The 21,723-nt window shown below is 59.2% G+C and overlaps 2 protein-coding genes across 3 annotated transcripts in view; both read right to left on the reverse strand.

Moving 5' to 3' along the window:
- Positions 1 to 19: 19 nt before the first annotated feature.
- UNC13D (unc-13 homolog D (C. elegans)) lies at positions 20 to 12,621 on the reverse strand. 2 transcript variants are annotated; one of them, XM_012662257.1, is made up of 32 exons: positions 12,488 to 12,621; positions 11,796 to 11,831; positions 11,508 to 11,615; positions 11,326 to 11,385; positions 11,181 to 11,247; positions 10,803 to 10,983; positions 10,323 to 10,367; positions 10,132 to 10,200; positions 9,918 to 9,987; positions 9,665 to 9,769; positions 9,455 to 9,547; positions 9,276 to 9,379; positions 8,057 to 8,174; positions 7,840 to 7,964; positions 7,613 to 7,703; positions 7,477 to 7,533; positions 7,302 to 7,399; positions 7,147 to 7,198; positions 6,938 to 7,068; positions 6,698 to 6,818; positions 6,210 to 6,353; positions 5,925 to 6,023; positions 5,618 to 5,824; positions 5,362 to 5,430; positions 4,252 to 4,331; positions 2,738 to 2,843; positions 2,592 to 2,663; positions 2,099 to 2,182; positions 1,888 to 2,008; positions 1,571 to 1,694; positions 964 to 1,160; positions 20 to 325 (listed from the first exon to the last, which is right to left on the reverse strand). In XM_012662257.1, exons 1-32 carry the CDS (start codon positions 12,596 to 12,598, stop codon positions 204 to 206), a joined length of 3,267 nt encoding a protein of 1,088 aa, XP_012517711.1. In that variant the 5' UTR covers positions 12,599 to 12,621; the 3' UTR covers positions 20 to 203. The 2 variants fall into 2 exon arrangements, with proteins under 2 accessions (XP_012517711.1, XP_012517710.1); XM_012662256.1 differs by having other exon boundaries at positions 6,938 to 7,198.
- A 1,618-nt stretch (positions 12,622 to 14,239) lies between these two features.
- The window catches only part of WBP2 (WW domain binding protein 2), a 7,968-nt gene continuing 484 nt past the window's right edge, over positions 14,240 to 21,723 (reverse strand). Inside the window, exons 2-8 of the mRNA XM_012662259.1 lie at positions 19,375 to 19,483; positions 18,142 to 18,277; positions 17,043 to 17,135; positions 16,320 to 16,454; positions 15,964 to 16,086; positions 15,396 to 15,472; positions 14,240 to 15,285 (exon numbers count right to left, since the gene is read on the reverse strand). Coding sequence (XP_012517713.1) covers positions 15,232 to 15,285; positions 15,396 to 15,472; positions 15,964 to 16,086; positions 16,320 to 16,454; positions 17,043 to 17,135; positions 18,142 to 18,277; positions 19,375 to 19,483 — 727 coding nt within the window. The 3' untranslated portion in view covers positions 14,240 to 15,231. The remainder of the gene's footprint in view (positions 15,286 to 15,395; positions 15,473 to 15,963; positions 16,087 to 16,319; positions 16,455 to 17,042; positions 17,136 to 18,141; positions 18,278 to 19,374; positions 19,484 to 21,723) is intronic.

The following is a 21,723-nucleotide window of genomic DNA, read 5'->3' on the forward strand; positions in this document are numbered from 1 at the left end:
TGGGGGTGGGGGTGGGGGTGGGGAGTGGAGACATCGCTAATGTGGCCCCTCACCGTGGGCCCTACTCTCTAGCAGGAGGACCAGAGGGGTCTGCACTAACACTGACATGAACACGGGTTAGGCTGGGCTGGAGGGCTGTGCTGTGGTGGCAAAGTCCTGAGTGGTCCCTGCTGGGGACTCAGCCCCACCCCCAACCTGCACTGCTACCGCCCCAGCCGCGGGGCATGCTGGGAGGCCTGCTTGGCTCGCTGGCGCCTCAGCCTCACAAAGACTTGGGCCTCACGATCACCCTTGCGACTCTCCAGTAGCTGCAGGATTGGATCCCCTGTAGAGAGAGGGGTTAGGGTCAGGCCTGGGGAGAGGCAGTGCCTGGTGTGAGGGATGGCGGGTGGGGGGACACAGCACTGCCCCATCCGGTCAACGAGGAAGGAAGCCAGTGACCACCCCACACCAGCAAGCTCACAAGACACAGGCCTGACCAGGCCTGACCATGCTGCCTGACTCTGACGGCCTGAAGCTGTGACTACTACCTTTTTATATGAGAACTCGAAGCCAGCCAGCTAATTAACCTCTTCGCGCTTTAGTTTATTTTCCTGTAAAAGCACTAATAATACCTGACTCGTTGGTTGTGAGAATTGAAAGAGTGAGCGTGTGTACAGTGCTTAGAGCTGGCCCGTGGTGGGTGCACAGGCACATGAACCACTGTCATCAAGCTGGGGGACACTCTGCAGGGCTGTGCCCCCTGCTCAGAGAGAGCCAGGCCCCTCTCCCCCAGTAAACTCCTTGGTGACCTTCCTCCGAGAGAGTCACATTACACTCGGCCTAGCTTAAATTTCCCTGGTCTCAACTAGACCACGAGATGTGCCATGGCTCATTCCACTGGCTTCCATCTCCAGGGAGGCACTTCTCTGACCCTGGCGTCACCTCTCTGGGGCCCCCGCGCTGCCCTGGGCTCAGGCCTACCGTTGGGTGCAGGGTACGTGAGGGGCAGACGGGTCTGCGGCACTTCGCCGGGCTCCTCGGGGCCGGTCAGCCCAGGCAGGTCACACAGCGGCAGGAAGGCCTCCCCTTCCAGGTCATCCGCTCCCAGCGTGTCGTGGTCCAGCACGGTGAGCAAGAGGCACGCCCCGGCCTTCCGGCACGGCTCGGCAGACACCAGGCTGGCGGGGAGAGAGCCGCGCTCAGCCGTCTGTCCCAAGCACCCCCAGCCCCCAGCCTCGACACGGGTCTAGCCCCTTGTTAATAGGCCGAGGCTGGGAGAAAAACGCCAGACTGTGAGGTTAGTTTTGCAAAGTCAGCGTGATACGATGGATGACGCTTTAAACCAACGGTCCTGTGTCTCGGGGCCTACCTGTCTTGAGGAACAGAGAACCTCAGGGACGAGACCCTTGCCTGGAAGCCTGAGTTCAACATGTGGGAGCCCACCCCTTGCCCCAGGGGAAGCAAATCTTGTCCCAGGTGCCCCCTCCCTCGGGCCCAAATGTGGTCATCTCAGGGGAGCCCGTTAGCCCCGGCCTGGAGGAGCAGACCTGGGGGAGCCAGGCTGGGAGAAGAGGGGGGACCCACTCACAATTCAAAGGTCTCATCAAACAGTGGGTGAAGGTCCTTCTTGTGTTTCTGGGTCTCCCGGGCGGCCAGCTCAGGGAACTCATGCCTGGGCTCCAAGGTCAGCTGGACAAAGGGGTCGCTGGAGCCTGGCAAGTGGCCCAGGGAATGGGGCGATGGCTGAGGGTCTCCCAGTCACCCCGCCCCCACCTCGGCAGCTGTTCCCCATTCAGCATCACCAGCCCCTCCTGGTAACCAGGAGAAATGCACGCAGAGCTCTTGCTAAGTGAGCAGAGCCCCCCAGGGACACGGGGACACGGAAAGTGGGCAGCCTCCACTCACCATTGGAGTCCAGGGGCAGCAGGCTGGAGGCGCTGAGCAGCTCCACGCGCAGCTTCTGCTCGGAGGCGCGGTAGGAGGCCTTGACTGTGACCGCCCCCAGCTCCTCCGTGGTGGTTTCTGCCTGGGGGAGGGGAACGACACAGGCAGGGTCAGCTGGGGCAGGGCGGGCCCAGTGCCCACAGTGGGTGCAGCGCGGGGAGAGGAGCCTCACCTGCTGCTGGATGCGGCTGCAGAAGTACTTGCAGATGAGCTCCCGGCTGGAGGCTGCCTGCAGCTCCAGGTCCCTCTGCAGAGCCTGGGAATGGGCACCCCCGAGAACCCACCTGAACTGTCGTACCCAACCACAGCCCAGTCCTGCCCCCGGGAGCTCACAGCCAAGGGCCGAGACGTCAGTTTGAAACGGAAAGCACTGGGGTGATGGGACCACGGGCAGGGGTGCACCCTCAGGAACGCCCAGGCGGACAGCAGGATAGAGGCACAGACAAGGCTGGCCTCACAAGCATGTGCCTGTGCTTAGAGGGACCGCACGCTTGGTTTCATGCCCTGCTGTTACCGTCTTAAAATTGGTAATAATTTCTGAATAAGGCGCCCACCTTTTCATTTTGCACTGGGCCCAATAAATTACGTAGCTGGCCCTGGGCACAGGTGAGCACAAAGACTGGCTCCCCCACCCTCCTACCTGGAAGCTTGCCAAAGCCCCCTACCTGGAAGGTGGCTGTGTGTAGGGCCTCGGGCAGCAGGCCACAGCCCTCAGCGTGGAAGCAAATCTCCAGGTTCTGCGGGGAGACATCAGAGGTGACCCCAGGCTCTCTCCTCACAGGGCTGTTATCGCCGGGGCTGGCATTATTACCTGTAAGGCAATCTTCAGCCTGCTCGAGGCCAGGGGCGAGCTGCGCTGGGAGGCGGCTGCCTCCGCCAGCTCCGTGACAGTGTGGGTCCAGAGCAGGGTCAGAAGACTGAGGTGAGGCCCAGAGGGATGCCAGACACAGGACAGGGCAAGAGGAAGAGGAAGTGAAGATGTTCTTGACAAAAGGGAGGCCTTGGGGACCCAGACCCATGCCACCCTCCACCTCCACCTGACCCTCAGGTGAGGCTAGGGAGGAGGGCTGGTCTCCTGAGGGAAGGAGGCTGAGCAGGAGCAGGCGGGGCCAGTCCTAGCCACCGTGTCTCTCAGCCTCTGGCGAGACCCTCCGTGGCAGGATTATGGAACCCAATAAGCAGGGCCGGGGCAGGCGCAGATGGGGAGGAGGCCAGGCCCCTGTGAGGAACCACGATTCAAGCCCGGAGCAGCCACAGCACAGACCGAGCACGCAGCGTGGACAAGCACTCACGCTGCCTTGCAGGGGGAGCGAACGCGACCCGCACAGCCCTGATAAGGACCTGGAGTAACGGACTGACACTCGTCAGAGTCGAGTCTGGCAGTTAAGTACAAAAAAAGTATTGTGTCGTTAAGAATTGGGGAAGCCTATCTTAAAAGCAGTCTATTAATTTATTTTTTCGACACAGTTAAGTGCCCATTATGCATCAGGGCCTGTTCTAAAGGCTTTTGAGACAGCACTGAGCAAAGCTCCCATCTCGGTGGAGATTTAATTCTAGTTTATGTGGGGGGCAAAAAAGCTGAAGAAATGGCATAACAGCATAATATGGCCTAAGAAATACAGACTGCGGTCTGCATGGCCCTGGCTGTACCGATGGGGCACAGCAGGACTCCAGGACGGCAGGAGCACGTGGAGGGGGTTGTTGTTGTCGTCATCGTCACTATGGCCAACAGTTGGTGACCACTTCCTTTGTACCGATACTGTTCTCAGCACCTCACGCGACCCATTTAATCTTCAGTAGAGGCCAGAACCGTCACCATCTGCACCGAGAACCTGAGTAACTGCTCGAGGCCGCCGAGCAGTGGTGAAGTTGGAGTCTGAGCCCAGGAGTCCAGAGCCCATGTGCCGGCCCCCACTCCCTGCTGCCAGGTGTCCTGGGTCCCTGTTTTAAGACACCCTAACTAGAAGTTCTCCCTGCATCGTGGGCAAGGAACACCAGTTGCCTGTAACAGCAGGAGGGCAGAGAAGCAGTCAAGGAGGCCCTGAAGACAGTGGGGACTAGGGAGGAAAGGGAAGGCGGGTTTTGACTCAGCCTAAGGAAGAACTCAACGCTCAGAGCTGGGCAGCGTGGAACAGGCAGGCTTGTGAGGTCGTGAGATTCCCGTCCCTGGGAGCAACTATTTGAGCAGAGGCCAGTTACACCCCCTAAGGGAGGTCACCAAAGGGATTCATCCTCCAACCCCCAGAGTGGACGTAGAGGGAAGGAGGGCCAGGTGGGAGAAGGGGTGGAGGTGCAGGGGCACCCAGGGCAGGGGCTGCTGCAGACCTGCTGAAGTTCTCCTGCACCAAGTTGGTGTTCATGTAGCAGAGCTTCACTTCCAGAAACTTCATCAAGGGCAGAATGGCCTGGGGAGGCGGGGTGGGAACACATCTGGCTCTGGCCCATTTCTGTGCCACCCCGGTTCCCTTGCCCTGACCCCCAGGGAGGAAACAGGGCCAGGAGATTTTGTGTGCTCCGTTTGTAACGTCTGCAGGACACAGCCCTGCCCACTTCTCGGCCTCCCTCTCCCCATTCCTGGGTCTGCTCCAGCCACAACGGCCTCCTCTACAGCCCTCGACGCCTCCAGCACGTTCCTGCCTCAAGGCCTTTGCCCATGCTGTTCCCTCTGCCTGGAATGCTCTTCGCCTGGAAAGCCGCATGGCTCCTTCCCGTGCTTCCTGTGGGACTTGACTCAGCTGTCACCCTCTGAGTAAGGCCTTCCCTGGCCACTTTCTAAAAATACTCTGACACTTCCTGCCCCTTCTCTGGTGTATTTTTCTCTTCGGCACTTATCATTATCGCACGCGCTGTGTGCGCGTGTGCATGCATGTGCATCTGCGTGTGTATTTACAGTTAGAGCCACAACTATCGCTTACTCATTGAGCTCTTCTTAAGCCCCACGGCTAGAATGTAAGCTCTAGGAAAGCGGGAATTTTTGTCATGTTGTCCACTGATCTATCCCCAATTAGTAAATCAATGCCTGGGACAAAATGGAGCTTAACGAATAGTTGATGAATTAATGAATAACCTTCTCCCAAATGATCAGAGGTTGCATCATGATATATGCCCTTACCGGTGAGGACCTGGGCGTGCTGGTGCGTATAAACAGGACAGCAAAGCTGTGGGCAGCTGGGAAGGATGTAGGCCCAGGTCTGTTGGCTGCAAAGCCTAAGCCTGCCCTCACCGCGGCCCCCGCATTGACTACAGTGCTGGGGGAGCCTGTGGAGTGATCCGCCCAGACCCTTAAGCATCCAAGGAGGAAACCAAGGCCCAGGGAGAGCTTATCTCTGATACCCCAAGGCCTTCAGCCCCCTGACCACCCTGAGCCCCCTTCCCAACACCAGACCCACAGAGCCAGCAGGGCAGTGGAGGTCAGTGAGCAGGAGGGTCACTCACGTCCTCAGGTGAGACAGACTCCCTGACGCCCACGAGTTTCTGGATGTACTTGGCGATGCCCACCTCCAGCTGGGGACACAAAATGGTAGAAGGAGGGAGGCCAGGGCATGAGTGGGGGCCTCAGGAGAGTTTGCGTGGGGCCTGAGTTTAGGCGTAGGAGGGGGTGGGGGCTGGACAGCAGCCCAGGTCCTGCTGGAGCCAGGCTTCAGGCTGAGGACAGGGTGGGATGGGGTTGCTATGGGGTTGGACAAGGTACCTGCTCGGCCAGCGTGCGGACGCCAGTGCGGATCTCATGGCCCAGCCCGGCCAGCGCGCCCTGCAGCTGGGCATGCAGTGTGTTTCGCAGCTGCCCCTGCTCCAACACGGCCCCTACACGCTGCTCCAGGGCCTCCCACGCCAGCTGGGTGGGCAGCTTGCCGATCACCAGCCGCAGCTGCTCCATGTCATTCACCACCACACACAGCTGGGGGCAGGCACGGGCACGGGGACACAGAGCTTCCTGAACTGCGCCAGGACTGGCACTCCCACCTGGCAAGACCCCCAGCCCCAGCTCTGGCCCTTACCATGTTGGCTGCCTGGCCCTGGTCCTTCTGGCCTGCAGAGAGCTCGCGGGCCCGGGCCTTTATAAGGCTGCAGTACACCAGGGCCAGCCGACAGGTGTCCTGGGGTTGGGTGGGGCAGAGGGAATTGATCCAGGGAAAGACGGATGGGGGCATGGGAATCTCAGCGACTTGGGGGATTTAGGAAACAGGATTTGGGAGGCTGCTGGTGTGATAACGTGGAGGGAATGCTGGGTGGTAGTGGGGCTGTCCTAGGAAGGAGGGAAGGACCCATGGAAGACGCTGCACCTCCACGAATTTGACAGTGATCATGAAAGCCTCCTCTGGGTCTGGCCAGTCCAGCTGCCGGGCGGTGTGGCTGATCTGGGCAAAGCAGGTGGACAGATCCACGGCCGACGTGCTATGCTTGGTCAGTTCACCCAGGGGCACCAGCTGGAGGAAGGGAGACTGCTTAGAAAGGAGGGCTCGGGACAGTGCCAAATCCAACCTCCCCCCTCCTTCCTTAAGCATTCACAGAGCAGCTGCCACTGCCAAGCACAGAGCTAGGCAGGGGGCTACCCGAGGGGACAGCAAGGCTCGGCCCAGACACCTCAGGCTGCAGGACCATCTGCAAAGTGAAGCCACAGTTAACCTCAAGGATGTCAGGAGGCAGCGTTTTGCACACAACTGGCCTCAGGAGCACCCGGAAGAGACATTCCAAGCAGGTCTCCCGCTTTTACCAAGCCCGCCCTCGCCCTCGAGGCCGGGGTGAGCTCAAGCCTGGGCCCCGCCCCCACCTGGTCCATCTGCACCGCACGCTGCACCCGTGCCAGGGCCACGCTATACGTCTTCTGCAGCCAGGAGGGGATGGCTGGCTGGAACCAGCGGTGGAAACCATCCAGGGCCAGGACTCCGTCCCTGGGGAGAGCCAGGGCTCAGCCTCGGGAAAGGCTGGGCCCACCCGCAGGCCCCAGACCCTTGTGGACCCTCCTTTCCCCTGTGCCCCACGGCCCACCCGCAACCGGCCTGCTGGCCACCTCTCCGAGGGCACCGCGTGCAGCTGGCAGAGCTCCTTGAGGCTGACGTAGAGCTGGAACAGACTCTCGCCCACCTCTGGGGACACGGGGCTGCCGACTGCCACTGTGTGGTCCTTCACTCGCTTGGCCACCTGCAAAGGAAAGGCGAGGGGGGCAAGGTACGCGGAGCCCGGCAGAGGGCATGGCCTGGAGACGGCGGAGGGACTCACCAGCCACTGCAGCTCCAGGAAAGCCGTGGAGAAGAGGTCAATCTTGAGGGCACTGGAGGAGAGGCAGCGGGCGTCACCCAGGGGCACACGCCAGGGCCCCTCAGTCCCGGTTCTGAGCCGTGGCCCCGCCACCCCTGCCCCTTCCGTCTGCTCACTTTTGGAAGATCTTGTTCCATGTGTGCTTGCACTGGTGCAGGTCGCCAACGATGTCCTGTATTAGGCTCAGCAAGGCCTTGCCCGCCTCCAGCATGCCCTGGTAGGGACAGAGGTGGGCTGAGCAGGGCTGCGAGGGGCAGGCACCCCCACCCCCGTCCCTGCCCAACCCCTCACCTGCACCATGGGCTGATGGTGCTGCTGCTTCAGGTGGAACCATTCAACAGTGCCAGTCTGCCGGCAAGGAGGCAGTGAGGACGGGGTTGCTAGGCCCAGGCACACGCCCTCCCCGTGCCCAGCCTGGGTACCATACCCGCAGGGCCTCGGTCACTAGCTGGGACAGTGGGGCACTGTCCGGGCACAGTTCTCCAAAGGCCTTCATCTTGCACATCTGTACCAGGACCCTGCGAGGCGGAAGGCTGTGTCCATAATGCCAGCCACCGCACACCCACCGCCCTCCAGCAGGCTCCCCCACCCTGCAAAGCCCCTGGCTGCTCCCTTGTCCCTGACACCACCGAGGAAAAGGAGGGAGCCACTGACCTGAGGAGAGACTGCAGCCGGACCGGGGAGTCGGAGACAGAAAGGGGGAAGACCGAGCGGAACCTCCGGATGAGGGAGAGGCCGTAGGCCAGCAGGGAGCTGAAGGAGGCGGCCAGCTCCTCCCGCTGCAGAGCCAGGAGCTACGTTAGGGGGCCCGACGGCCCTTCCCCTCCCTGGGCCCTGCCTGCCAGCACCCTTCGTCCCACCACAAGCCCACCTGCTCTGCCTTGAGCCGGCCCTGGATCCACTGGTACTCGATGCTGGTGATGGGGTGCAGGAGGCAGCCGCTGGGGAACTCCAGGCTCTGGTAGAGGCGGCTGTAGGCCAGCCACTGCCTGTGGGACACGGGGCCTCAGCCGCGGGGACAGCGCCCGCCCCAGAGCCTCCTGTGGAGCCCCGCCTAGCAGCACAGGCTGAAAGCTAGTGGCCCACAGGAGTTCGCTTGTTTCCACAGATACTTTTCAAATCGTCCGTCTCTTAAATTGGAATATTTATCATTTTAAAATGTCAGGATTTCTTGCTTTTTGTGAACAATCAGATCTAGGGACTTGAGCCTTTGTGCACATACAGCAAACATCAGCTGGAACTTCCCTCCACACATCTCTGGGTGACTTCACACATGAGGACCCAGTGGCAGGGCAGAGGATGTGGGAGAAGAGCAATCCAGGGACAGGCCCAGGTCCCTACTGGACACAGTGGCCACCTGCGTTACGGGCTTGGGCCCTGCAGGCAAGCCAGGCCCCTCACCGCCTGGTGCCAGCTCCAGTCTCCAGCCTCACACTATCCCACCCAGCTCCAGGAAGACTCGCCTGCCCAGGGGCCCAGAAGCTCACACGCTGCCCCCGGCCCAGGACTGCCTTCCGCAGCCTCCTCCCGCCTCCCACAAGGCAGCGTTCTCCTCTCATTCCTCCCCGGCCAGCACCTTGGCTGGGCCCCTCCGTCTGCTCTTCTCACACGCACTGAATGTCTGTGACTCCGTGTGTCCTTCCTGGCATGGCCAGAATCTGACAAGGCGCTGGTGCATGCCAGGCCGCCAACATAGATATGTTAATGTCAGCACATGGGTTTTCTGGCTCGATGGCTCTGGCACTGGAAGATAGGGCTGGGCCTGGGGCAGGGGTGGCAAACTCAAAGCCCAGAGGACTCCAGAGATGTAAGGGACTGAAGTGGGCCCAATGGCAACCATGATGGACAGAGGTGGACACACTGCTCTGCTCTGGCCAACCGCATACAGCCCAGCAAAATGACAGCCCTAGCTGGAGATCTGGATTGGAACGTGAAATCTCCAGGTCTTTCAAAGTCGGTAACTGATTCAAAACTTAACACACGCAGTTTGAGCTGAAGAGAACTCTCCCAAGGAGTAGACCTTGGGCTGCTGGCTTGTAGGAGGGCCGGTGGGGGAAGGGGCTGGCGTCTGTGTGGGGCCGTGCACTCACGCCATGGACTGGTGGAAGTCGGACAGGTCCTTCTGGGTGGCATGGAGAAAAAGGATGGTGGCAGCCTGGGGACTCAGTGATCCATCCCAGGAGGTGCTGCCCGCCTGAGGGGAACAGGTGGACGAGTGTCAGGACCTGGCTGGCAGCCCTGGCCATGCCCAGCCCTGGGAGGACAGTACCTGGTGCTGCGTGACCTCGTGGGACACAAGCTGCTGCAGAAGGTGGAGGTGCACCGTGTAGCTGGGCTGGGAGCGGCTGGCCGCTGTGGCTCTCTGCAATGGGGCCTCTGTGAGCAGACGGGACCCCACGCCCGGTGCAGCTGCCCTGCCCACCCCAGCTGGGCCACTGAGGGAGCAGCACACAGCCCCTGGCCCAGGCCCCACACCTACCCGCTTGTGAATGAGCTGGAACTGGAGGTGGCACTGGCCACGGTCCGGGTAGGTCTCGGTGCAGGGCTCCAGTGGGTACCACTGGTCCTCTCGGCAGCGCAGGTCCTGCAGGACCATGAGCATCAGCACCTCGCGCAGTCAGGGGGAGGGGAGGCGATGGGAGCAGACCCAGGTTCTGCTTGGTGTGGACCTGGACGCCCTCCCCAGACCCCTCCCCACCTTGGCCTCTCCTGGGCCCCTTTCCCCACCTCACCTGCAGCCTCAGAACCACGTTCCCCAGAAAGTCGTCCTGGCCTTTGTCCTTCCGGGCCTCCTTAAAGATCCTATTCCAGGCAGGGTGTGTGTGGGAGACAGCCAGCCAGGCTGGAATGTGTCCCCACCTGTGGCCACCTGCGGCCCAGCGTCCAGTGTGCATGTGGGGGGTGCAGGAGCCCCCATTCCTTCCCTGTGAGCCCCAAGGCACCCACCTGCGAAGCCCGTGCAAATCTGTGAGCTCCCCCAGCTTCTGTCGGACAGACTCCACCGTGTCCAGGTCCCTGGCGGGGCAGAGGTTTGAGTGGGAGGCAGAGAGGGTGTCTCCCTTCCAGTAGGGAGTGCTGCCTCCCTCACCCCCAGACTCCTTGTCTTCCTGTCCCTAGGGCTAGGCCATGTCACTTACCACATGTCCAGATGAAAGCTCGCATTGGTGATGTCCTCAAACTCCCTTGCAGGGAGAAAAGGGCAAGGTCGAAGGCCTTAGAGGGGTAGGAACCCCCCAACCAGACTGGGCCACAAGTGGCCCCAGCCCAGAGCCTGTCCCCCAAAACTGCCATCCCCAATATCAGCTGCTGTGGAATCTGGGCCAGTCCCTACCATATCCCTCCTCCCCGCTCAGCCACACCCCTTCCTCCTTTAAGGTATGGCTTCAGGTACCCCCAGATTCACCCAGAGCCTTCCTGCCCGCCCCCTGCACATGTGGCACCGATGTCACTGGTCTGTCTTGTCTGACCTATGCTATCTTCAGGATGGACTCCTCCAGTCTTTGCCCAGGGCCAAGCCCTGCCTTGAGCTAGGAAGACCTGCTGATCTCTCGACTTGGGGAGACCCTGCCACCCAGAGGATCCCCAGACAGGGTGGGGGCTGGGGCAGGGCCACATACAGGATAAAGGTCTCATCCCAGACGGGGTTGAGTGTCTGGCTGATGACTTGGGTGCGGTGGGTCTGCTCCTCGGGGATGGTGTGCCTCACCACAGCCTTCTGCCGACGCCGGGCCCCGGGGCTGTCCCCTGGCACGCCCACCCCCTGCTCAATGCCCAGTAGGCAGTAGGGGTCACTGAACCCTGGGGAGGAGTAGGGAAAATGAGGCAGCCAGGGAGCCTGCTGGGCTCCCTGGTACAGCCCTCATACCCTGCCCCTGGGGGCTGAGCCCAGGCCCCGTACAGGACTAGCAGCACTGGCGGTGAGGCCTGGGGGCCGTACAAGAGTGTGCCCTCCTGCCAGCAGAAAGCAGCTCCCTGGGCACCCCACCCCCACTCACCACTGACGTCCTTGCCCAGGATGCCCTTGGCCTGTTTCACCGTTGCCTTCAGACAAAATATTGGCTTCTGTAGGGACGGGAGGGGCGTCCTGAGTCCCAGAGAGGGCTGGGCTCCCCAGGCCCCCCCCCGCCGGCCCAGGGTTACCTGGAGATCCCTGACCCGCTGCAGCATCCGCTGGTGCTCCTCGGGCTCCGTGTGGAAGGCCTGTAGGGAGGCAGCCCGCAGGGTAGGGGTGTGGGGGGCTGGAGGCACAGGGTGGGGGCCAGGCCGGGAAGGGAGGCTCCTGAGTCCCGGCTGCAGGAAGGGGTGGCTGGGGCTGGGCTCACCTCCTGCAGGTACCGCAGCAGCTCGGAGGCCTCGATCACGTGGTTGGGCTCCGGCTGCCCCAGGCGGTGCAGAACAGTGTACACAGCTTCCTCGTAGAGCAGGGTCCGCTGGGACACACAGGGGTCACCTCAGGAGCCCCACCCCTGGCACCCATACTACACACACAGAGCAGGGCCAGGCACCACATGTGCAGTGGAGGGGGTTGGGACCCAGAAGTCCCCTCCCCACCCCAGGTTGCTGCCATCAGCCTTGGCCAGTAGCTGCAGGAGGGTGTTCACGACTCTTACCTCCTCCGGGGAGAGTTGGTGGGATGGAGGCTCGATCTGGGGAGCAAGGCGGAAAGACAACGTGGTGTCTCCAGAGGCCAGGCCCAGGCCCAGGGCAGCAGGGCCCAGCACCCGGCCTCCAGCCTGTTCCCACAGCAGGCCTCCTGGGGGACCAGCCCTCGGGCCGCCTTCCTCGTCCCCGGGCCTGCAGTGGCTGAGGTCCATGGGTGCCCAGCTGGTCCAGCAGCGCACCCTCTGCACCCGCGCCCCACCTCCCTTCCTTCCCCAGAGGAAACAGCACCGCTTATCAGCGGGCGGCTGCTCCCCACCCAGCGGCGGAAGTGAGGCCCAGCCGAGGTGAGGGGGTTGTGAGCAGGCCCGGGGCTGCTCTGCTGGTCCCCAAGCAGCCCATCCCACAGGAGGGACACCCCCTGCCTAATGGAGCCAGTGCCTCTGGAGCCGGAGGAGCAGGGGACAGGGCCGGCCCACCAGGGGGAAGGCTTCAGAGAGGCTCAGCCCCCGGACCTGAGGCCCACAGTGGCCCAGGGACACCTGGCAGACCGGCTCTGCTGGCCCAGAAGGCTCTGCCCGGGGGCTGGGGTGGGCAGGGGAAGGTCCCTAGTTCTCTGTCCCAGCCTTCCAGAGGTGGGGCCAGACAGCCGGGCACCACGGAGCCCCCAGGCTGCTCTCCTCCCCACTGATGTCACTCCTACCTCCTTCTGGGGTATAGGATCCTGTGGGTCTCTGACCCTGCGGCGCCTTATCTTGATGGCTTGGCGCAAGAGGGGAGGGCGCCGCTGGGGGCGGGAGAGGAGTGTCGCCATGGTGGCCTGCTCTGCCCTTCCCCTTGCTGGCCGTCCTCCGCTGCTCTGGCACACTGGGTGAGGAGAGGGAAGCCACAGGATTATGCAAAGAGCCCGGGGCTGCCACTCTCTGCCAGCGGAGGGCGGAGGGAGGGCAGTGGGGAGGATGGAAGGGTCAGGGTTTCACCGCCATGGGACGCGGGGGTGCGTCTCCCAGGCCCCCTGCACCTTCCTCCAGCCGAAATCCTTGCAGGACCCTCCCCAGGCTGGAGCTGAAGGTGGACCTGGTGGGCAGGACCTTCCCCAGGCTGGAGCTGAAGGTGGACCTGGTGGGCGGGCCCGGCCCTGCCCCACCCTCTTACAGGGGCCCTGGGAGGGTCCGGCACTCCCAGCAGGGGGCGGCAGGGCCAGGAGGGCAGCCCTGCTCGAGCCATGTGCTGCACCCAGGTGGGTTGGGTCCCAAGGGAAGCTGACCTGGGTCTGTGGGATTCTCACTTAACTTCCCTGAATTGTTAGTCGTGGGGTGGGGTGGGGTGGGGCAGGGCTCAGGGTGAGGGTTCCTGAGAGCCTTCGCAGCTGCAGCCAACCGCTCAGCCTGCCACACCCCACAGGTGACATTCCCCAGAGGGGACAGGGCCTAGCTGTGCCTGGCACCCCACCCCCACTGTGACGGTCAGGAGGCGCTCCCTTCAAATGCCCTTGTAGGCGGTTTGGCCAAACCCAAAGCTCCTGGGCGGGGCGGGCCAGAGGCAGCAGCAGGAGAGGACCTGCTACCTAGTCTCTCCCAGGAGGATGGACTTGGTTCACAGGGGACAGCACTGGGCTTTCCCAGAACTCTGTGACCTGCTGACCCCGTGCCCTGTGCCTGGCCTGGGAGGGTGGCATGAGGCCACACACTGCAGTGGCCAGCCTGGCAGAGTGGTCCCGGCCAGGCTTCCAAAGTGTGTCCCTGTCACTACTCTTTTTTTTTTTTTGAGACAGAGTCTCACTGTGTTGCCCAGGCTAGAGTGCTGTGGCATCATCCTAGCTCACAGCAACCTCAAACTCCTGGGCTCAAGCCATCCTCCTGCCTCAGCCTCCCGAGTAGCTGGGACTACAGGCATGCACCACCATGCCCGGCTAATTTTTTCTATATATTTTTTTTAGTTGTCCAATTAATTTCTTTCTATTTTTAGTAGAGACAGGGTCTCGCTCTTGCTCAGGCTGGTTTCAAACTCCTGAGCTCAAACAATCCGCCCGCCTCGGCCTCCCAGAGAGCTAGGATTACAGGCGTGAGCCACCGCGCCCGGGCCCGTCACTACTCTTGATACGCTCCAGAGACCTAAGGCCTCCTCCCTCAGGAGCCTGGGCCAGGGCTGCGACTCCCCCCACAGCCGGCAGGGGACGGGACAGGCCAGGAGGCACGACAGCCTGCACACAGGCCTCCCACACCCTACCCTCAAGCCCCAGGGACTCACTCCTCAGAGGGGCGGTGCAGCTGCTGAGCAACTGCCACGGGGATGGAGACCCCAAGTGGAGCTGTCCCGGACTGAACAGGCCATGAGAACGAGAAACTCTCCCCTGGGCAGGAACAGTCGCCCGGAGCCTCCCAGGGGCCCTCTGCAGCCAGACAGCTGTCCTTCCTGTCATCCTGGTCATCACGTGCAGAGCCAGAAAGGGTCATTACTTCATTTTTACTATTTCACATTTTCAGCAAACAAATCAAGGTGCAAACAGGGTTTATTTCACATTAATATATTAACTGCATTTTTTTTGTCAAATAAATAGGGATTCTCTTTAAATAACCATCTCCTCACTTCATGGCCAGTCCAGGAACACATGAGCAAATTTTAGCGCATCCAGGGGGCACGAAGCTTAAAGGGAGGACAGGCTGAGGGGCTGGCAGCAGGGTTGGGGCCCTTGTTCCCAGCCCACCCAGAGGCCCCCAAGTGGCAAGACAGGACAGACGTAGGTTCTCCAGTTCCAGTCAAGAAGCCCCTTTTAGAGGGAAGAGAGGAGAGGGAAAGCAAATTCCAGAAAAACTAGCAGGGACGCAGAGGGGCTTCCTCCCCGCCCAGCCGCAGTGGCCTCGTGCCCGACACCACCCAACCCCTGGAAGCTCATGTAAAAGCTTCGGAAGTCACACAGAGGTGGCCACTGCATGACCAAGGCCAGGGAGGGGAAGGGAAGGGAGGCGAGTGTGGCCAGGGCTGGAGGCTGGCGCATGGAATGTGGGCTGACGGTCCCTTCCTCGCTGGGCACAGGCCAGGGGAGGGAGTGGGAGCAGGCCTGCCGGGGCCGGGGACCTGAGTGCAGCAGCTGCCAGACCAAAGGAGCTGGACTGAGGTGGAGGAGGTGGCCAGAGAGTCCCTTGTGGGGGGAAACTACGAGAGCAAAACAGGAACAAGGGGACACCCTGTGCTCCCAAGGAGAGCCCCAGAGATGGCGAGGGAGGTGTGCTGAGCAGTGCCGCGGGCTCTGAGCTGGCATGGGAAGCGGGGGGCATCTCTCCAGAGGCCAGGGGCCCCTCTGTCCCACAGTGCTAGTTCTGGTGACTGTTTATAATCAGACCTAGAGGAAGAACAAGGCCCTCCCTCACCTCCCCAAGCCCCAGCCACAGCCCCAGGGGAGGGGAAGGAAGGCGAGCTGGGTAAGAGGCAGGGAGATGGGTGGGTCTACTGCGTCTTCTTATCTTCCGGGGGGTAGTAAGGAGGTGGCGGAGGCTGGTTCTAAAGAAGGAAGAAAGGAAAGATCACATTGGAAGGTCCAAAACCAGACACGGTCTCCCTGTCCCTAACTCCCAGCTTCCGTGGCTGAGGGGCTGGCCACCCCCACTCACCGTGGGCATGTAGACATTGTGTGGGTTGCCCGGGTTGTAATAGGCGCTAGCAGCTGCTTCTGCGGCCTTAGCTTCGGCTGCGAGAGCAAACACACCTGGCATTGGCGACAAGCCCTTCCCCTCCTGTGGCTTCCCCAGGAACGGAGCTCAGCTGGCGACCCCCGGCCCCCAAGGCCCAGGGCAGCTGGTGCTGGGGGCCCAGGTCCATCAGCAAAAACAGCAGTTAAAATTTCCTGAGCGCTTGCCATGTACTGGCACTGTCCCTTCCAGCCCTGTCACGTTGTCTTACCCCAGCTAATCCCCAACCCAACCCCACCAGGTGGCACCGTAACTATCTGTTTATAAATGAGAAGACTCAGGCACACTGGGTGACCTTCCTGGCCCCACAGTCCATGGCTAAGGGACTGGGGGACTGGAATCTGGCTCTGCACCACCAGGCCCCCACCCTGCTGGTCCCTGGCGTAGTCCCTAGGCCAGAGCTCATCCATCATTTGGGGCTCCTCGCCAGCCTCCGGCTGTTCTCTGAGGCTCTCTGCCTGATCTCAGGGAGGCAGCCCAGGGGCCTCACCTGCAGGAGTGGAGGGGACATCAGGGCCGCTGACTGGAGGTTCCATGGGCCCAGGATAGGGCGGTGGCGGGGGCTGCACATATCCCATGGCCCCATCCATCATGGGAGGTCCTGGATAGAACTCTGCTCAGCAAGAGAGTGACAGCGCCTTGGTGACTGCCCCAGCCACGCTGCCATAGAAGGCTGCCTCCCTGGGAGCCGCACAGCCCAGCCCTCAGCTGGCACCCCCCGAGCCTCTCCAGCTCCTCGTTAGTCCTGAAGCAGCTCGAGGCACGAGTCTATCCTCTACAGACCCCTGGCCTGGGAGGGGGTGGTTAGTGGGTGGGGTGAGGGTGGGCAGCAAAGGACACACTCACCAGGTGGGGGCGGTGGATAGGGGTAGCCAGGAGGGCAGGGGTACATTCCATTGGCGACTGGCGGGGGAAAGACATAGGCCCCGCTGGGCATGTAAGAGTACCCATAGGCTCCATTGGGGGCTTCACCTCTGGAGGCTATAAGTACAAGGGGAGAGAAAAATGAGTGTCGTCTGCCTTGGGGGTTGGGAGAGGGTGGCCCTGCTGCCTGCAGAAGGGAGCTGCTGGGCCCCAGGCCTGTGCCCAGCAGATATGTCCTACCCAACCCCATCCCACTCCCCACCCACCTCTGGGTCTGCCTGGGTCAGGGATGAGGCGAGGGGAGAGGATGGGAGAGAGGTCAAAGCAGGGGCAAGGACAGGGAGCAGAGGTGGGCGGGAGGGGGACTCGGGGAGGGGTGCAGAAGGGGCAGGGGAGGGTGCCTGCTGAACACGTTGCTTGGGGATTTAGACTGGTTGCTAAATGGTAGCTTAATGGCCAGGTTTTTTGTTTTTATGAGGCCATAGTAAAATGTCCTTGAGTCCAAACAGCTCTGTCGAATGTCATATCCCAGCCCCAGGCAGGGGAAATACAGCCTTGGATGTACGGGGCAGGCTTCCTTCCTGACTCCCAGGCTGGTCAACCCGGTGCCCAGACACTTAGCTCCTGAGTGCTTAAAAAGCAAAACAAAAAGTAAAACCCCCACACAAACGTGTCCTTGGCCCCTGATATGTAGATCCTGGATACCTTGAGATGCCACCTGAAGCATCCGTTGTCCAAACTCAATGGCGCCCCCTGCCGTGAAGGTCAACTTGTAGGAAGCCGCACCTTCCCAGCCACCTGAAAAGGGGACAGACCATGAATAAGCAGCAGGGAAGGAGAAGAGGGGATGTCCAAAGAGAAGGCCATCTGTCCTCTCCAGGCCCCCACCAACGCCCTGGAGGCCGAGGGGAAAGGGCCTGCAACGTGATCGGGGCTTCTGCCTCCATGCCATGGCTGTTCTGGCCAGACGCCCACATCCGAGCCCGCGCTGCAGGCTGGCCTGGCTCCTCCATACCCACTCCTCGCTTTGGAACAGGGGCTTTTCCTTCCTGGAACAAGCCTGTCTTCCCATCCCTGGCCAGTAAGTATACAGGCACTAAGGCCACCTTGGTTTGGTTTTATAACATCAAGGGGGCTTCTCTTCGTGCCCAATAAAGCACCCAACAGCTTCACTGGAGCAAGTATACGCAGCAAAAACTCATGTTCAAATTCAGAGCAGACCTGTCTTCCTGAGGGGGCCCAAGGACGGACCCAGGCCCCTCTCGCCTGGCTGTTCCCCAAAGGAGGACCAAGAGCTACTCAACAGCAAGGCTCAGGCCTGGCTGGGTGTGAAGGGGAAGGCAGGTTCAGTGCAGGGGTCTCTGGTATCTACAAAAGAGCCGGCCACAAAGCTGGGCCCCTCAGGCTTCCCGGGACAGCTGCCTTTTCCTGGCTTTTGTGAAAAGGCCCCTCCTGAGAACCTGACACAGCTCCTTCCCAAGTCTAAAATTTGTACCTACTCCCCATGTCACAATGAGCACCTTTATTTACTTACAGTCTTTCTGCTGACTTTACTCTCTGAAAAGGTGATCTGAGCTGCCATCTTTAAGGCCAGGATTTTTTTCCCAGCTCTTAGCAACCAAACCCCACCTCTGCTGCCCAGCTGGCAACCCAGTGGTTCCTCTTGATGTTAATCCAGAGCCAGGAAGAGGGCAAGGCTAGGGTGGTAAGGGTCCAAAGAGGACATCCCCAGGGCGGCAGTCACAGGCACCCAGGGCACCTCCCTGGAGGCCCCCTCCATGTCCCTGAGCTCTCTGTCACTTACCTCCTGCTTCGGCCTTCACCATTCCCTTGATGTAGTTTGCACCAAACACAGGCTGCTTGATCTCACAGTCTTTCATCAGATAAAACGGCATCATGAAGGACTGCATGGCGTCCTTCCCCTTGGACAGAAAGATGACCTGCAGGGAGAGAGGTTGAGGGCCATTGGCACCTGAAGCACAGCCCCCTCTGCCAGCGCCTCCTGCTGCCGCCTGTGTGTGATAAGTCTGCTCCCCGGCTCTGGCAGCCTCAAGGCTCTCTGCCGACAGCGTCTGTGAGGACAGACTGCACTGTCATTTCAGTGGCGGTGTGGAGGTGGCGCGTAAGCGAAGGCGCCTGCAAAGCTGGGGAGGAGCAGGCGGAGCCAAGGCAGGGAAGGATTCCTGAAAGGAGTTCTCTCCAGCCTGAGCTCTGCAGGACTGAGAATGATGGCGTGGCTGGGCGTTAGGCCCCGGAAAAAGGGGACTGTTGTAACCTTCTCACAGACGTCACCCTGCCCAAACAGCAACAAGAGCATCTGTGCTTAGAGAACCCCTTGGGTTTTAAACCCGTGACTTCCGTCTGTGACTGAAGACACCAACTTGAGCCTCCAGAGGTGGGATTTTGAGACTCCCCTGTCTGCTGAGTTGTAGAGATTAAAACCTGAAGATGTGTTCCTCTCCTTTCAGCTGCCTTTAAGACTAAGTCTTGAGTAGCTACAGGCAGTGAGCCTTTTCAAAGAACATCTACTTGTGTTTCTCAATCTCTGAGTCTCAGTGAGTAACACTTGGGCAAGGCCCATTCTGCAGTCTGGCATTTCTCAATGCAGGGCGATGCTGGGCTCTCTGCCCAGTACAGAGGCTACAGCCACCCAACCGTGTCCTGTTTACCGCCTTTACCACTCTGGATGTGCACAAGGCTTCCTGGGCTACCCTTACAGAAGTCAAAATGGTAACAGTCTCTTGCCTCCAGACCCAAGTCATCCCAGCAGCTGCATCCAAGTTCATAGAGATGTTGCAGCAGCAGCTCTGGAATTGGCATGGATTCACTGCCCAGTGGTCAGTTTAGCTGCACAAAGAGCCTGGTGGTTGTAGAATCCAGGAGCATGTGACAGGGAAACAGGCAGAGTGAGGCACCAACATTCACCAGAGTTCCAAAGCCACTTGATTCACAAGGCTGAGGCAAAGCTAAGACTAAGACTCACATCACCTCCAAGAGTAACGAGCCTCCAAACCAACTGTCCTGCTGTGCAACTCACCCGGTAAGGGGTAAGGTAGACAGTGCCTTTCTTGGTCCCTTTGAAGGCCTCTGGCACGGTCTTCATATCATTGAACGTAAGTTCCACATGATCATAGGACATTAAGATGCTGTGATAAGAAAAGAGGAAAGGCCTTGATGAGTCAGTATGGAGATGTGATGTAACCCCCAGACACCAGGCCCTCCTCCCAAGCAGCTGCCGGGCACGTCGTCTCCCTTAACTGTCTCAACAGTGCTGTGCTGAAACCATTAATACAGCCATGGAACAGATGAGCAAATTAGGGTTCTACAGAATTTCTCAAAGCCCACCTACACAGTCCCCAAGTGACCAAGACAGTAGAAGAGCTGCAGGGCTCAGCCACTATCCCTCAAGGCAGGTTAGATTATCTGGGTTTACTCTTCTATTTTCTTTTAAGTTCTTGTGATAGGTGATCTGTTTTTTTGGGGTTTCTTTCGCAAGCCTAATATATAAACATGTCTAAGCCATGACTCTGCACATTACAAAAGGGCTTCCTTCGAGGTTCTTTTTTTTTTTTTTTTTTGAGACAGGGTCTCACTGTGTTGCCCCGGCTAGAGTGCTGTGGCATCATTCTAGCTCATAGCAACCTCAAACTCCTGGGCTCAAGCGATCCTCCTGCCTCAGCCTCCCGAGTAGTTGGGACTACAGGCATGCACCACCATGCCTGGCTAATTTTTTTTTCTATATATTTTTAGTTGTCCAATTAATGTCTTTCTATTTTTAGTAGAGACGGGGTCTCGCTCTTGCTCAGGCTGGTTTCGAACTCCTGAGCTCAAACAATCCGCCCGCCTCGGCCTCCCAGAGAGCTAGGATTACAGGCGTGAGCCACCGTGCCCGGCCTCCTTCGAGGTTCTTTTAAACTTGGGGTTCTTAAGCTGGGTCTTCAGGGATGTCTGTCCATGAAGCCCTTGAGATGATCATGTATGTGCATTTTTTCTGAGAACAGAAGTCCATAGCTTTCATCGTCAAAGGGGTTCGTGACTAGAAGAATAAAATTTCACTATTTTAAATATCAAATTTTGAATCCTGGACTTAAACTTCAATTAGCATACATACACTTATTCAGATATGAGACTGAAGCACTTTCCCAAACAAGGCACACCCTTATTTAGCAGCACTGAGTGCTAAGCCATGTAGAAGGCCCAGTGGGATAGATACATTCTTGTCCCAGAAAAGTCCCACTGAGACAGAGAAAGAAAAACAGTCCCCAGAGATGTTACCAAATGGCATCAAAAGCTGCCCAAGCTGGGAAATGACTCGCACACAGAGATGCAACAAACCAGTGAGCAATGTGAGGTTTCTCTGATTACATGATAAAAAGGTTCAAGTTCACATGGTTCCTTTGTCTGCTCCCTCCTCCCAAATATCACCACTTTCTTGACTGGGAAAGGGTTAAGTGGGAAAGAGAACTGGTACAAAAAAAGAAGGACAGCTCAGAGAAAAGAACTAATTACCAGGAACAGGTTGGGCCCATCAGACTCTGGGCAGGTAAGATGGAGGGAAAGTCAACATTCTGAGGTCTGGGTCACCCTAGGTGTTCTCCTCTGACTCATCACGTCTTCCCAAGTGACACGCTGGCTGGGGGCTGGCCTTAGCTAGGTACAAGGCTCTAACTCCACCATGTCTGCCTTGGAGACTCAGGTTCCTCCTAAGCTCCATCTGACTTTAAGAGGCGATTTAGGGTCAGCATAGTTCAACTCAGTGCTGGCTGGTTTGGTTCTCAATACCCCAGGAGCAAAAGGAGAGAGAAGCCATCCAAGGAGCCAAGACATTGGAAGAGAGACCAACTGCATTAGGCAAGGGGTGGGGAAGGTGGAGTAGAAAGAACCTTGACATTAGAAGACCTCTGCCCTGGGGAGTGACCCAAGCCAGCAGGCTTTCAAGAGAAAGATACAAAGGACTAACCTTCACAAGAACCCACAGTGCTAGGACAAAAGTCATCTATCTAATTTCACCTGTGAGGCCTCACTCTCTCGCCTGGAACCTGAGCAATTCTGGAATATACTGGAAGGCTATATACTGGTAGTTAATCCTATTAACTTTGCAGTCAAGACTCCTTTACTGGAATTTACCATCTCTGTTAACAGAGCTGTGATCTCGGCAAGTTACTTAACCTCGCTGGGCCTCACTTTCCCCATCTGTGAAATGTGTATGAAATAGTTTCTGCCGCACAGAATTATGTATTAAAGAAGGTAGAAGAGACGCAGTGCCTGACACGTAGTAACGTAGTAAACGTCCAATAAATGACAATTATTTTTGTTTGAGGCTCCTCCCAGCTCTTAAAGTCACAACTCCGGGAAGGGGCTCAAGAACCACCCCTAGGCCCCACCT

The sequence above is a fragment of the Propithecus coquereli genome, unplaced genomic scaffold (genome assembly GCF_000956105.1).
Source record: "Propithecus coquereli isolate 6110/MARCELLA unplaced genomic scaffold, Pcoq_1.0 Scaffold76, whole genome shotgun sequence".
Taxonomy (NCBI): Eukaryota; Metazoa; Chordata; class Mammalia; order Primates; family Indriidae; genus Propithecus; species Propithecus coquereli.